The sequence below is a fragment of the Lepidochelys olivacea genome, assembly GCF_965140295.1.
Source record: "Lepidochelys olivacea isolate rLepOli2 genome assembly, chromosome: 1".
Taxonomy (NCBI): domain Eukaryota; kingdom Metazoa; phylum Chordata; order Testudines; family Cheloniidae; genus Lepidochelys; species Lepidochelys olivacea.
In genome coordinates, this window is record NC_140411.1 from 10,390,440 (window position 1) to 10,405,260 (window position 14,821).

General features: G+C 56.0%; 1 protein-coding gene across 3 annotated transcripts in view; it reads left to right on the forward strand.

Moving 5' to 3' along the window:
- The window catches only part of ARAP1 (ArfGAP with RhoGAP domain, ankyrin repeat and PH domain 1), a 228,506-nt gene that overhangs the window by 180,267 nt on the left and 33,418 nt on the right, over positions 1-14,821 (forward strand). For all 3 annotated transcript variants that reach the window (XM_084630993.1, XM_084630992.1, XM_084630994.1), the window contains 8 exons: positions 208-382; positions 6,103-6,237; positions 6,878-7,013; positions 10,624-10,726; positions 11,956-12,151; positions 12,897-12,936; positions 13,540-13,703; positions 14,521-14,733. In XM_084630993.1, the coding sequence (XP_084487119.1) occupies positions 208-382; positions 6,103-6,237; positions 6,878-7,013; positions 10,624-10,726; positions 11,956-12,151; positions 12,897-12,936; positions 13,540-13,703; positions 14,521-14,733 (1,162 nt within the window). The remainder of the gene's footprint in view (positions 1-207; positions 383-6,102; positions 6,238-6,877; positions 7,014-10,623; positions 10,727-11,955; positions 12,152-12,896; positions 12,937-13,539; positions 13,704-14,520; positions 14,734-14,821) is intronic.

The window sequence follows — 14,821 nt, forward strand, 5'->3', positions numbered from 1 at the left end:
ATCAGCAGCCCTTGCCTGTGGCACTTTCCGCCTGTGTCGATATTTTGTTTCCAGCCTGTTTTGCTGAGCTCAGCTCGGAGCCCCCCCGCGGCCCCGCTCTGGGTTTTAGCTGGTGAGGGGGCTTTGTCATTCTCTGCTGATGCTCTGCCCTGTCTCTGTCTCCAGCGGCGACTGGACTCATCTGTTGCTTTCCTTGCCCTGTTGCAGGCCCTGTGCGCTACGGTGACGACCAGCGACCTGGCTGAAACTCAGTCCCTGGTGTTCTGCGGGGCGGAGGTGAGCTGCTTCTCCGGGGACCCCAACTTCCCGAACCCCATCGCCTTAGCCGAGCAGGCTGGACAGAAGCTGCAGATGGAATTCCTGCTTCATAACAAAAACTCAGGTAAGAGGAGCAGGGGGGACAGGGCAGAGCCCCCAAGCCGGGGCTGTGAGCAGGATGGAGTTCTGGGAATGCTGCTGCCGAACTTGCCTTGCCTGAGAGAGACGGTGGGATGGGCTAATGGTTAGAGCATCAGACGCGGGCTCTGTTCTCTGCTCCGCCGCTTACTGGTTCAAGGTCACACACCAAGGCACTTCGTGTCTCTGTGCCTCCGTTTCTCTCATCGGTGAAGTAGGGCCGGGTATGCTCACCTACCTCGCTAGTGAGGCTTGATTTGCAACGTGAGCCAAGTGCTTTGAGACCCTCCCCGCTACGGAGGAGGAGCAGAGTGTGGATAGCAAAGTTGCAAGAACGCTTAAGAGACCCTATGCACGTTGGAAGCATTAGCTCGGATCATCCTAGGTTCCTGGCAGAGCTATTTGAAACTGGGCGGTGTCGATTCACATGAGCCAAGGCTTTGGTTCTGTGGGTCCCATGTGAACCCAGAACTGCCCTCACCCTGGGCCTGCTATGAACTCTCCCCTGCCCTCCTTTTGGGCTGACTCAAAACTGAACCTCCTGGCCCCACGGTGGCTCAGGTTTCAGCCCCACAGGATCAACTTTGGCACAAACACAGAATCTTTGGTGTGTAGCTGAAGTCAGACTAGCTCAGTTCAGGCTTCCAGGAAGGGTTTCCCCACCATTCTGGAGAAATCATTGAGAAAAGTGTCAGAGGCGTAATGAGAACAGGAAGTGGCTATGAATGAGGAGGGAGCTGGTATGGGTGTACGTTGGTGTCAGCTGTAACACGCATTTAAAACTGTGTTTAAAAAGCCCGTCTTACCCAGAGAAAACGCAGCAAACAGCCCAGCTGCAAAGGCACCAGGAGCGGCTGCTTCTCTCCCGTCATTCTCATGGGCTGGTTCGAATCTCCCTGGAGCATCTTTCCGTGCTGTCCCAGCATGCTTCAGCAATCTAGGGCAGCGGCCGATGGGAGGGAGCCCTGTGGAGCCGGAGCCTGCCGTCCCTCCCCCGGGGGTCTGGAAAGCGACGTGCTCTCCCCTTCGTGGCCCCTGCGTTACATCCGTGTGAGAGGACACGGCGTCAGGCTTGATTCGGCTCTTGGCTGCAGCAGCAGGAGCGACTCCGCTGAAGTGGGACTGGCCTGTTAGGTGGTGGTAGAAGCTGCTGGTTCCTATTCTGCCTGGCTGCACTCCGCCTGTTCTCAGTCGCAGAGTCACCGGCAGAGCCGGTGTGGAGCTCCACCCTCCAGCCTGCTGCTGGGACATCCCCAGCATCCGCTTCTGTGAAAGGCGATGCAAGGCTCCCACCCACGGCCATGAACACACCCGCCGCGCTGGTGTGGCGCAGCTGGTTCTGGGAGTGCTCTCGCTGTGCTGCTGGTCCATCGATGCCCGTGCCCTCAGCACAGCAGGGTGACGCGCGCCAGCGACAAAGGGTCTGTCGGTCTGCAGGTGACTGCACGTTAAGGCAAAGACCCAGGCGTTTTCAGGTGCTCAGGCAGATGGCTGGGGGAAGCGTGACCCATCGGCTGCCCGGTATTCACCAAAGTGATGCTCTGCCCGGGGCTGCTCCACATTGCCAGTGCAGCGGCTGAGGGTTTCCGCTCTCCGTCAGCGCTTTGCTGGGGTCTGACCTGTGGCGCTGAGCAGCCGAGCTCCCAGCTGCCTTCCTGCTCCACGTGGCTCATTGCTTCGCAGCATTTGACCCTTCATGAGCGCGTCAAGCCACGTACGAGCAGATCATGGCCTCCAGGAGAAGATCCACTCTGTGCATTCAGTAGAATCCCTCCCCACCCTGCAGATTATGGCCTCCAGCGGAAGATCCACTCTGTGCATTCAATAGAATCCCTCCCCACCCTGCATCGCCACGCACATTTCCCCACCGGCCACGGCCCTGCCACGCTCGGTGTTAGAGCCAGGCACGCTTAGCGCTATGGCAGAACCGCCCATCTGCAAACAAGCCCAGGTTTTGGTTGGCTTCCGGCTCACCTGCTGCTCTGGTTCCATAGGACAAAATTCTCAAGTCAGTGAAAGGGCATCTAATTCTAAAGGCTTACTCCTGGTTCTGTTATATCCCTGGAAAACTCCCATCGACTCGGGTAGGGACCCGGACTTTGCACAGGGGAAGAAGGAGAGGAAATGTCCATCGTCAGGGATACAATGGCTGGGAGCACAGTGTGAAACACTGAACAACAGGCCAGTCAATCTCTGCTATTGATCTCTAGTCTAATCTATAGACAGCTCGCTCATGACCGTAATGTCTGGGTGACCTATAAACCTGTTGAAGTTGTTGGATTTATAGGGGTGGGGAGTGGGAAGGGGGAGAAATCTGGCCCAACAAGTTTAGAAAGTTCAGCATAAAAGTAAATCCAGCTGGTGTGAGCCCTCTCCAGCCTGTGCACAATGAATCAGAGAAATCTGAGAGCTCTTAGGTCAAATAGTTCCTCTCCTGGGACCATCCCGGGCTTGCTCCCTGCTGTTTTCCTGCAGTCCAGTGCGCTGAGTCTGTTATGCAGAGTACCTTTCTGGCAAGGCCATAAGGGCCCTGTCTATGAGGGATGGGCAAATCAGACTGGAGAATGTGCAGTCCAGGCTCAAAACTCGCACAGAGCAAGAGCCCAAATGCTGATGTCTCCCCCGTCAATCATTTGTACTGCTGGGTTCCCAGTGAGGCCAGAAACATAAGGGCTGAAATACCAAAGGAGGGGCTGTCCTCTGGGTCTTTTTAGCCAGACCAGAAAGAGAGAGAAGCAGAGAGCTCTCGCGAAAGCGGCTGTGCCCAGATTGCCAGCTGGCAGAGTCAAAGGATCCAGATAAACATCTGTGCTCTAAACTCTCCTGGGCAGGGACCTCGCTTCTACACCACGCTATCCAGCCCCTTGCTCCCCGTGGAACAGCAGTAACCCCCGTGTTTGTACTGCGTACGGCACAGCACCTTTCCACCACAGATCTCTGAGCACTGCACCAAGGGGCATGAGTATTGCCACAGAAGGGAAAACTGAGCCCCAGAGCCATGAAGTGTCCATGGCAGTGCTGGGAATAGAACTGAGATCAGCTTTTAAAGCAGGCCTGTCCTTTGGCCACCAGCAGGATTTTGTCCCTGCCCTTCAGGGTCGGAACCTCATCTTCCGCTGTGGTTTGTAAAGCCTTGAGCCCTCCGTCGGCACTGAAGAAATACTTGTTAGAGAGAACGATCTTTTGCCCTGATTCTTGAGCACCTTCCCTGGGAGGAGCTCAGCATGCTCCACTGACGTGGGCGATTCCAGCTTGAATTGTGTCTCAATGAGGAAAGAAGAAAAGATCGTCTCTCTTTTACAGATGGGGAAACTGAGGCACGGAGTGGTGAAGTGACTAACGCAAGGTGTCTGTGTCAGAGCTGGGAATAGAGCCCAGCTCCCCTGAGCCCCAAGACCATCCCCCTGACTAGGAGAATCTCTTTTTCCCCGCCCTTGAAGGTTAGCAGTGAATTCAGCACTCGTGCCATGTCCCCAGGCTGGAGTCCCAGGGTGGGAGGAGGTGGTTTTTGGCCCAGCTGTTGGTTTATGTTAGATAAACCAGGCCTCTCTGTGTCCGGTTTGCGTAGCTCAGGAATCCCTTCCTCTGACATGCTGGTAACAAAGTAGCACAACAGAGCTGTCAGCTCGGGGAGACGAGCTCTGGCTGATTGCGCCGGCTTCTTCCATTTGACCGAGCAATGACAAGGGACTGTAACAACAGCGTCTCCCCGGCCAGTCCCAGGGCTATTGTTGTGGGGCTCTATGACAGCCCGGCGAAGGGCCATTTCCGATTCCCTGCTGCAATCCTCACACAATCCGCCTGCCCTGCGACTGCCCTATATGTGCCCTGCCACGCTGGCAGCAGCCCAGCCCCACAACCAGCCCACCAGGCCTGCCTCCAGGGCTCACGCAGCAAAGGTGGGGACCTCTATGCCAGGATCTCTTCTCTGGGCCCAAGCAGCGGCGTAGGAGATGTACCCCTGCAGTGGTGCTGCCGGGGGCTGTTAACTTACTGCCCCCTTGTACCTGGACACGAACCGTTCCCGACATTCAATCGAGCAGTTCTAGTGCTGAAGGCTTCGGCCCGGGCCCCCCGCAGCCCTGCTGCTTAGCGCCAGGCTGGTGGGAAGCGATGAGCCTCGCGACGCGCCCTGAAAGGAGCAAGAGTCGGGCTAGGCGCGACCGTCAGTGGGAACAACGCCACGGCCTCCAGCCACAGCAAGTCTGTGCCTGGCCTCGGTCAGCCTCCACCCGCCCATTTAACCTCCCTGCCCACCTGGGTGAGAGCTGGTTTCCCCCAGACCTAGGCGTTGCTCCACGTACGGGTTTAAAGAGCAGGACCCGGAATAGATGCAGCTGGGCTAGGCGGTCGGTGCAGCGGGCAGGCGGCGGGGCAATGCTGTGCCGGAGGGCAGCTCAGCTCGGGCCGCGGGATGCGGAGATTTAAAAAGGACCCATCCCCTGGTACTCACCTGGCAGCACTCCGGGTCTTCGGCAGCACTTTGGCGTCGGCCCCTTCACTTGCTCCTGTCTTCGGCACTGAAGGACACCCCCTCCCCCCGCCCCCGCAATGCCGCCAAAGACGGGAGCGAGTGACGGGCCCGCTGCGGAAGACCCGGAGCGCCGCCGGGGGAGTAAACATGTAAAAGGCGCCAAGTAATTCAAAAGGCTTCACTTCTGCTCGGTGGGGGAGCGGCCACTGCCCCGCTCCCCCCCTAGCTACGCTACTGGCAGGAGGGGCTGGGGTGCTGAGCGGGCAGCCGGAGGGTGCAGCGGGGCGCACAGGGACACCAAGCCCAGAGCTCCCAGGAGAGGCCTGTGTCGGCCGGTGCTAAGAGCACCAGCTGCAGCATGCAGGACAGTCGGAAACTTGGTATAACATGCAGACGCTGCTCCCCACAGAGCACCTGGTCTCCTACCCCTTTACCCTGTCCAGCACGTCGTGTCCGCGCTTCCGGTCAGCCCCCGTGGGGGCTAGCTAGACATCGCAAAGCTAGGGCTGCAGCCCAGAGCTCCCCTCCGGCTGCCCTGCTGGTATAACCCGTCGCTCCTGCAGCCCTGCTTCTGCTTTCTGGGGCGCTGGCTTATGGGGGCATAAGAGGGGGCTTGGGGCAGCCTAGGCAGAGGATGCTGTTGGGTGTGACTGAGGTCTGTTCATTGGCAGATGAGGGGTTAACACGTCTCGCTCAGAGGGCAGGGGCTGGGGTATGGTGCCTGAGCTCTGTCCCCCACGCCCCCAGGGCTGTAGGGTCTGAAAGGTGACAATCTGCTGGCTGTCGGGCAGCCTGCGCTGTTGGTTTCAGCCAGCTCTGAGCGTGCATGTAACAGCTGTTTGTGGTCTCAGCGGAGAGGTCAAGGCTTAACTGAGCCCTGGAGGCCGAACCCCGCTCTCACCCTGAGCCAGATCGAGTCCTGCAGGCAGCGTCGGCACCATGGCAGCTAGCACCGGGCCTGCTCTAAGAGTGGAGCGGGGTTTCGGTCTCTGGGGCCACCCAGTGGGTACTATAGAAAAGCGACCAGCAGCGGAAAGCAGCTTCTAGCCTGTGGCCAAACGGCTGTTACCATAGGAAGCCAATAGGTTTCCCTGACCGCCTTGGGGTTGCTGTTTGCCCTGGGCTGCCAATGCCAGAGTGACGCTTGGCTCCCAGACAGCGAGAGTTCAAATCCCTCGTCCGCTGGGTGCAGCTCGCACCCAATGGGCCTTTCACGCCGTTTGTGACTGCAGAGATCCCGCGGGTGGAAGCGGGGAGCAGTGAGGAGAAGCACTACTCGGTGATCCTGCCGTCCGTCACTCACAACGGCTTCCTCTTCAAGACGCCCTCCATGGCCAAGCTGGTGCATGAACGGAAATCCCGGGAAGGTAGGTGCTTCTGTGGTTACCTGCCAGGGAGAGGAGGCGGGCAGGGTTGTGGCAGCATTGTGTGGCATGGCACAGCACAGGCCCCGTTGCTGTTCTGCCAGGCTACAGCAGTGGCTCGTTTAAGTCTAGGGTCAAGGTAAGTGTCTCTTACAGAACAAAGACCCAGCCCTGTGGTGCAGAGAGTAGAAAACGCCAAGACACAGAGACAGACACACCCAGGGTGTCTTTGGCACTGGGTGCGACCCAGGCCGTGTAGGGTGTCAGATGTCTCTGTAGATGCCTAGCGTAAGCTGTGGCTGCTCTTGACTCCTGTTAACCCTGCGGAGCCAGCCCAGCTTGGGACCAGGAGCTGGAGTCCTGCCTGCACGTCATTAACACAGTTGTTTGTGAGCTCCAATGTGCAAACCCAGTGCAGGGACCAGGGATGGCCCAGAGGGCAGAATTTGGCTGACAGACCCTTTGCTGGCCGTGCGGAGATGTGGGAAGGCCAGAGCCCACCCTGGCTTTCGGATCCCCGGGGGAATTTGCAAGCCTGGCCATTGGACAAACCATTTTTTTTGCTTGGAAACTGAGCGGGTTTTGTCTGGGGTCCATGAGCCACAGTAAACACCGCGCCCCCTTTAACTCCTCTCCCCCCTAGAATTCAGCCGCCGCTGGTGCACCCTCAACGACAGCATCTTCAGCTACTACGAGAACGACCGCAATGCCGTGCCTAATGGCGAGATCAAGATGGAGGAGATCGTGTGCCTGGTGAACAACCCGCCTGACGCCCACGGGTAAGGGCCTGCCCACCCCGCATGGCCCCAGGGGACCCTAGCCCGCAGAGGCACTCTACAGGGAATGGGAACATGGTTAACCCCCTCTGGCAACAGCTGGGTACCGAGGCCAGTGACTGCCAATGACGTCGGGAGGGCCCATAGGCACCATAGAGCCATTTCTAGACCTGTGTGCGTAACAAGTGAGCGAGCGTGAGTTCAGAACTCCCAGTGTCTGATCGTGGCTCTGCCGGTGACGTGCTTCGGTCAGGTTACTTAAACCTTTGTCTGAGTTTCCCCGTTAGTAGAACGGGACTCAGACCTACCTATCTTCGCGGGAATCATTTGCTGCGTGAGTTGACTGCATCGCGACAGGAATTCCTCGCAGCCGCATTAAATCTACCTTGCCTTGGGTCTCAGAAGGGTCTTTCCAGTCCCTGAGGAATTTGTCCCCTCCAGGGAATCGAACCACCTGTCCCTGGATGTGAAAGTAGCAACGCTACCTCCCAGGGTGAAAGCAGAGCCTTCTGGTAACTGTTCATACCCGTAGCAGTGAGAGTGTCTTCCAGGCTGTCAGCTGGCAGTGTGCAAGCCCATCCCTGGGCGTGGCTTACAAGGCAGTTGCCTGATTCTCTCCTCATACTGGTGTAAATCAGGAGCAGCATCCCTGAAGTCAGTGGTGTTCTTGAGCTCGGTCTCGTAGCCTGGCGAGGCCCCTTGTGAGCACTCCGTGGAATGGAGTCACTCACAGCGGCCCTGGAGCCGGTGAGGCAGTTCTATAGAATCATCCAAGTGTCGTCTGGAAGGGACCTCGAGAGGTCGTCAAGTGCAGCCCCCTGCGCTGAGGCAGGACCAAGTGAACCTAGACCAGCCCTGACAGGGGTTTGTCCAGCCTGGTCTTAAAACCTCCAGTGAGGGGGATTCCACAACTTCTCTTGGAAGCCTGCCCCAGAGCTTCACTGCCCTGAGAGTTAGAAAGTTTTTCCTAATATGTATCCTAAACCTCTCATACTGCAGATTAAGCCCATTGCATCTTGCCCTACCTTCTGTGGATCTGGAGAACAATTCTTCATCTCCTTCTTTAGAACAGCCTTAATGTAGCTGAAGACTTCTCAGGTCCCCCCTTGGTCTTCTTTTCTCAAGACTAAACTTGCCCAGGTTTTTTCAACGTTTCCTCACAAGTCAGGTTTTGTAACCTTTGATCATTTCTGTTGCTCTCCTCTGGACTCTTTCCAGTTTGTCCCCATCCTTCCTAAAGCCTGGCACCCAGAACTGGACACAGTTCTCCAGCTGGTAGAGAGGGACAATTACCTCCTATGTCTTGTACACACGTCTGTTGATACACCCCAGAACCATATTAGCCTTTTTTGTGGCTGCATCACATTGACGACTCCTGTTCAGTGTGTGACCCACTGTAACCCCCAAGTCCTTTTCAGCCATGGGACCACCGAGCCACTTATTCTCCACTTTGTGGTAAGTCATTTGATTTTTCCTTCTTCAGTGAAGTACTGTGCACTTGTTTGGATTGAATTTCGTCTTGTTGATTTCAGGCCAATTCTCCTATTCGTCAAGATCCTTTGGAATTTTTAAGCCTGTCCTCCCAAGTGCTGGCAACCCCTCCCAGCTTGGTATCATATGCAAATTTTACAAGCTGCCCCTCCACTCCATTATCCATGTCATTAATAAACACATTAAATTGCACTGGACCCGGGGCTGACCCCTGCGGGACCCCACTGGAGACACCCTCCCAGCTTGATAGCCAAACATTGATAGCGACTCTTTGACGACGGTCTTTCAACCAGTTGTGCACCCACCTTATAGTAATTTCATCTGGATCACATTTCCCTCGTTTGTTTATGAACATGTCATGTGGATCTGTGCCAAAAGCCTTACTAAAATCAATGTAAAAAGAAAAGGAGGACTTGCGGTACCTTAGAGACTAACAAATTTATTAGAGCATAAGCTTTCGTGGGCTAGAACCCACTTCATCGGATGCAGCTACAGTTCACTTCATCGGATGCTTATGCTCTAATAAATTTGTTAGCTCTAAGGTGCCACAAGTCCTCCTGTTCTTTTTGCGGATACAGACTAACACGGCTGCTACTCTGAAACCTGTCATAAAATCAAGGTGTATCTTATTTACTGCTTCCTCCTTATCCACTAGGTCAGTATCCGATCAAAGAAGGAAATTAAATTGGTTTGGCATGATTTGTTCTTGACAAAGCCTTGCGCTCTATTCCTTAGAACCCCGTTAGCCTCCAGGTGCTTATACATGGATTGTTTAATAATTTGTTCCCGTGTCTTTCCAGATATTGAAGTTAGGCTGAGTGGTTTGTAAGTCCCCGGGTCTTCCTTGTTCTCCTTTTTAAAGATAGGTGTTATGTTTACCCCTCCCCAGTCTTCTGGGACGACTCCCATCCTCCAGGAGTCCTCAAAGATAATTGCTAATGATTCCGAGATTGCTTTAGCTAGTTCCTTACCTACCCCAGCATGAATTTCATCAGGCGCTCCTGACTTGACTACATCTAACGTCTCTAAATATTCTATAGCCTGTTCTTTCCCTATTTTGGCTTGTGTTCCTTCCCCCCGGTTGTCAGTATTGATTGTGTTGAGTATCTGGTCACCATTAACCTTATTAGTGAAAGCTGAACCAAAATATGCATTAAACCACCATCTTTTTGTCATTAGTTATTAGCTCTGCTTCCCCACTAAGCAGAGGACCTGCACTTTTCTTCCTCTTCCTCCTAATGTATTTAAAGAACCGCTTCGTATTGCTGTTTATGTCCTTGCCAGGTCTAACTCCTTTAGTGCTGTAGCTTTTCTGATTTTGTCCCTGCACACTTGGGCTGTTCTTTGTCCTCCTCCTTCACAATGTGACCAGGTTTCCACTTTTTGTAGGATTCCTTTTTGATTTTCAGGTCCTTAAAGAGCCCCCGATGGAGCTGTGTTGGCCTCTCGCTATTCTTCTTGTCTTTCCTTTGCGTCGGAATAGTTGGCCATTGTACCTTTAATTTTGTTTCCTTGAGGAACTGCCAGCTCTCCTGGACTCCTTTTCCCCTTAGATGTTCTTCCCAGGGGACCTCACCAGTTCTCTACATTTATTAAAGTCTCCCTTGTTTGAAATCCATTGTCCTTATTGTGATGCTCTCACTCCTTCCTTTCCAGAGAATCATGAAATCTATAATCCCCATCCCTATTGGTCAGAGTCAAGACCAAAATGGCTGCCCCCTATCCCCCCCCCCCCCCCCCCCCAGTTACTTCCTCTGCTGTCTGGAACAAAATGTTGTCCCGGACACATTCCAAGAACTTACAGGAGATTTTGTGTGTTGCCGTATTACTTTCTCAACCGAGGGCTGGGTGGTTAAACTCCCCCATTGCTACCCGGTCCTGTGGTTTGGATGTTTCCATACCAGCCTCCTCCTCCTGTAGCTTCCCAGCGGCTGCCTGGGACTCTCAGAGCTGCTTTTGCAGTGAAGCCCTTGTTGTGACGAAGGAAACTGGGGACTGCAGAGCAGTGGGGGCTGGTTTGGAGTAAAGGTGGAGATGGGACCAGAAAGGGCTCGAGGTTAAATGAAATCCTCAGTGTAAGTGTCTCCTTCCTTCCTCTATTCTCGCTTTCTCGCTCACGCAGGTTTGAGAGCACATTTGAGGTCTACATCGAATCAGAGAGACTGTACCTCTTTGGGCTGGATAAGCTGGAGGCCATTCGGAAGTGGGTCAAGTCCATAGCCAAGGTAAGGGGCACCCCAGTGCTGAGAGGTGGTGGAGGGAATTTGCTAGGGGTTGAGTCCCGGCCTGGATTTGAATGGAGCATGGTCTCCAGGCAGGGGTGAAAGTGACGTAAGGGACTTACCGGTACGCAGGGCCGGGGCGGGGTCCTTCGGGCAGAAGGGGTGGGGCCTCAGGTGGAAGGGGCGGGGCCTTTAAGTCCCCAGGCCCTTTAAATTGCTTCCGCTACGCTGGGGCTCCAGCGGTGAATTAAAGGGCCCAGAGGTCCAGCTTCGGTAGCAGTGGCCGGGAGCCCCGGGCCCTTTCAGTCGCTGCTGGAGCCCCATGGTAGAGGTAGCTGCGGCAGTGACCAGATCTGCGGGGCTTTGGCGGCAATTTAAAGGGCCCGGGGCTTCCGGCCGCTGCTGGAAACCCAGGGCCCTTTTAAATTGCCCGCCTGGGGAAGCTGCCCCCTGTTGGTACGGTCAGCTGTGTACTGGCTCTTGCCAGTACACTGGACCAGACCGGCTTACTTTCACCTCTGTCTCCGGGGCAGTTCCCAAGTGGAGGCCCTGCACACGGCACTCCAGCAGGTAGTTGGGCATGGGGAGCGAGTCTCAGGACTGGGACGTTGTCCTCGCTGCATGGTCCTGTCCCTTCATATCACTCCAGGGCCCTGTGTGGGGCTGGTTGACTAGGGCCAAATTTGGAAGCATATTGAGAGCTTAGTCCCCTGGAAGCCTGGGGAACCAGATTCAGGGGCTGTGAGCAAGGGCGGCCAGTGAGTCCCAGTCAGTGTAACCCCCCACCCCACTGCAGGAGAGATTCGTGCCCTCTCACTGGGACATGGGGAGCCGAGGGGCCCAGCGAGGAGAATTCCCCACCGCGGAGGGCCACAGTTTAGGGGTGTGCCGGGGAGGCCTTTCCAGAGCACATGCCGCTCCAGAGATTCTGGGGCCACAGCCCCCAGGCCGCCCTGGGGAAGTTGCTCTCAGTTACAGCAGCCCCTGAGGCTGCTCTAATTTATGCCAGGTGCTGCTCCAGCTCTCGGCTGGCCCAGAATCCAGGTGGCACAAAGGCGGCTAACGCCAGCTTTCCCCTCCCGCTGTTTGTGCACCCCCCCCAAGAGTTGCAGCTCCCCGGTGTGTCTGCATCCGGCTCCTCGTGCCGTTCATGGCTGGGTAGCTGTGTTGACGCACGAGGGCTCACGGCTTCTCTCCTCTCTTCTCCCTCCCTTGCTGCTGCCACGACTCAGTCCTTCGTCCACCCCCGAGCGGACGAGCTGCTGAGCCACGACTTCGAGCGGATCGGGCGGCTGCAGTACAAGGGCGGCCTGAACCTGGAGCGGGCCAAGGAGGGCTGGTTCGCCCTCACCCAGTCCACCCTCTACGCCTTCTTCGAGGACAGTGACAAGGAGGAGGCGCTGCACCTGAAGAAGCTGCAGGAGCTCTGTATGCACCGCACCCCTTCCTGCTTCCATGCTGTCCCTCCTCCCAGGCCCCTTGTCTTGCTTCTCCATAGAGAGCGGTCAAGTCCCTGGGCCTGACAGGTGTCATCCCCACCCACCCCATGGCTTGCTCCGTCCTTTCCCCTCGCCACCTTAAAACCCAGTACCGTGAGTCCGACAGGCCACTGGCGTTCGTACAGAACAATCCAGTTAGACAGCACCTCTGAGCCTGGAGGATCTCGGAGCACGTTATGGGCCAGGATCACTCCCTCAGTGCTGAAATGCAGCCGGCTCTGGGGAGGAACATGCCAACTGTTTTCTGCTAGTAAGGCTCCACAATTACATTCCTAAGTGGAGCAGTGAGGGAGAGTACTCCTCTGCTAGATCTAAAGGCAGGAAGGCGGTTGTCCAGGACGGAGGGGTTAATACCCCTTCTGCAAAAGGTGCCCCAAAATCTTTCAGCTGCATATCTCCCATGGCACAATGTTCCCCAACCCAAATCTGGGGCTTGGTTCAGTGCCAACTCAGGGAGGCTAGTGCCACCTGGAGAGAAGTCTGTTAATGGCACCTCTCTCAGGGCCCTAGCTCCCCGCAGCACCGCTGCTGGGCCTCTGTTGGCAGCTGGTGCTTTGGATGGCAGGTCTTTCACCGACAGAACCGAGCTTCTACTGCCGTCCAGCCGGAGGATGGGGAAGGTGAGCTTCCTGCACTGGTGTGATCTCACCACATCTCCGCTTTTCTTTTCACAGCCATCCAAGGGGACAGTCTGGTTCTGGTGGAGAGAAGAAGGTAAAAAGCCTGTTTCCACTTCGTGTAGTGCAGGGCAGAACCCAGGGAGAGATCCTTCGGGATCGTTAGATCCTGCAGGGTCTTAAAAGTGGCGGGGTTTGAATAGAAAGCCAAAAGGGACTAAAAATAGCCAGCAGGACCAGAGGTGGATGGGTAATGAGATGGGGACTTCCCTAGGTCCCTTGGGCAAATCAGGCCATCTTAGCAGGAAGCAACTTCCCCCCGCTATATGCCCCATGACTCGTGTGAAACATCTGGTTGGCCTCCGTCCGCTTCTGTGGGGGCAGGTGTTCACCTCGGCATGGCCACGTCTGACACCGAGGCCCTGCCCTGCTTCACGCTGCCAGCGGAGGGTGCAGAGGTTGCTGTCTCTCCTGGGAGATGGGCAGGTCCAGGCTGAGATGCGTCGCGGTGGGCAGGGGTGTGGGGGTGGGTAGCGTGAAGACGTGGCTGCCCAGGGCTGTTCACCCAGTACCTTCCACCCGCGTGGAATTCATTTTAGAGGGCAGCCTAGATGCGTCAGCTGACGGACTCTCCAGCAAAGCTTACTCCCGGTTGTTGTTTCCCAGCTAAGAGGCCGTGGGGCCGTGTTTGTCTCCCCAGGACGCTGTACATCCAAGGGGAGAGGAAGCTGGATTTCTTGGGCTGGGTGGCTGCCATCCAGAAGGCTGCGGGGAGCTCCGGTGACACGTTGTCTGAACAGCAGCTCACGGAGTTGGACATCCCCGTCATCGTAGACAGATGCATCGATTACATCACGCAGTGCGGTATGTCCACACCCAGGAGTTCCCTGTCTGTGGGCATGCAGCAGGCCCTCTCCCCCTCGCTTGTGTGCTGGGGGCACCCCTGCTTCCAGAGGCAAACCCCTAGCCCAAGAGATGGTTTGGTGCTGGATTGGCTATTGGCCAGCACCGTTACCCATCACCTCCCTAACCCAGCCCTTCCATGCTGGTGAAGGCTGGGGGTTTTCGCCTTCCTCTGCAGTGTGGGGCATGGGTCACTTGCAGGGTTAAACTAGTGTAAATGGTGGATTCTCTGTAACTCAAAGTCTTTAAACCATCATTTGAGGTTGTCCGTGACTCACCCAGAGGTTCGGGGTCTATTCCAGGAGTGGGTGGGTGAGGTTCTGTGGCCTGCGATGTGCAGGAGGTCAGACTAGATGATCATCATGGTCCCTTGTGGCCTTAATGTCTATGAGTCTGAGTCTATAATGGAACCGTAGTGACAATTCAGTGGTGCAAACTATTGCACATCCAGCCCCAGGAGGAGAAGGGAAGTGCAGGCGGGTATATGACCACCTGTCTTCTCTCCTTGACCTACTGTCGGATTCATCCATTGCATTAGCATGCTACCTTCACCCGGCCTGGTGAGGGGGTAGGAAGGCTACTTCTGTGGCTGGTCAAGGTTGGAGTAGTGGCTTCAGTGAGCTTGCAGGCCTTGCAGAGCTCCGCTTGGCTTCTTATGTCAGGCCAGTGGGAGGGTGGGTGGGCTGTGACTCCCTGTGGGACATGCTACACCAGAGCTCGTTGTTCTTCACATGAGGCTCTTTGCATCGCTGACCTCGAGTGACCTCTCCTGCTCCAGGGCTGACCTCGGAGGGGATCTACAGGAAGAGCGGCCAGAACTCCAAGACCACCAGCCTGCTGGAGATGCTCCGGAAGGACGCGCGCAGGGTCCGGCTCAAGGAAGGGGAGCACCAGGTGGACGACGTCTCCAACACGCTGAAAAGGTTCTTCCGAGACCTCGGGGATGGGCTCTTCACCAAAGAGTTCTGCCAGGACTGGCTGAAGGCAGCAGGTAGGGGGTGCTGCTGTCCTCTCCTGGCAGAGCCTTGAATGCAGATGTAACGACAGGAGCTGAGGCTGGGTGACCCAGGGGTCCCTTC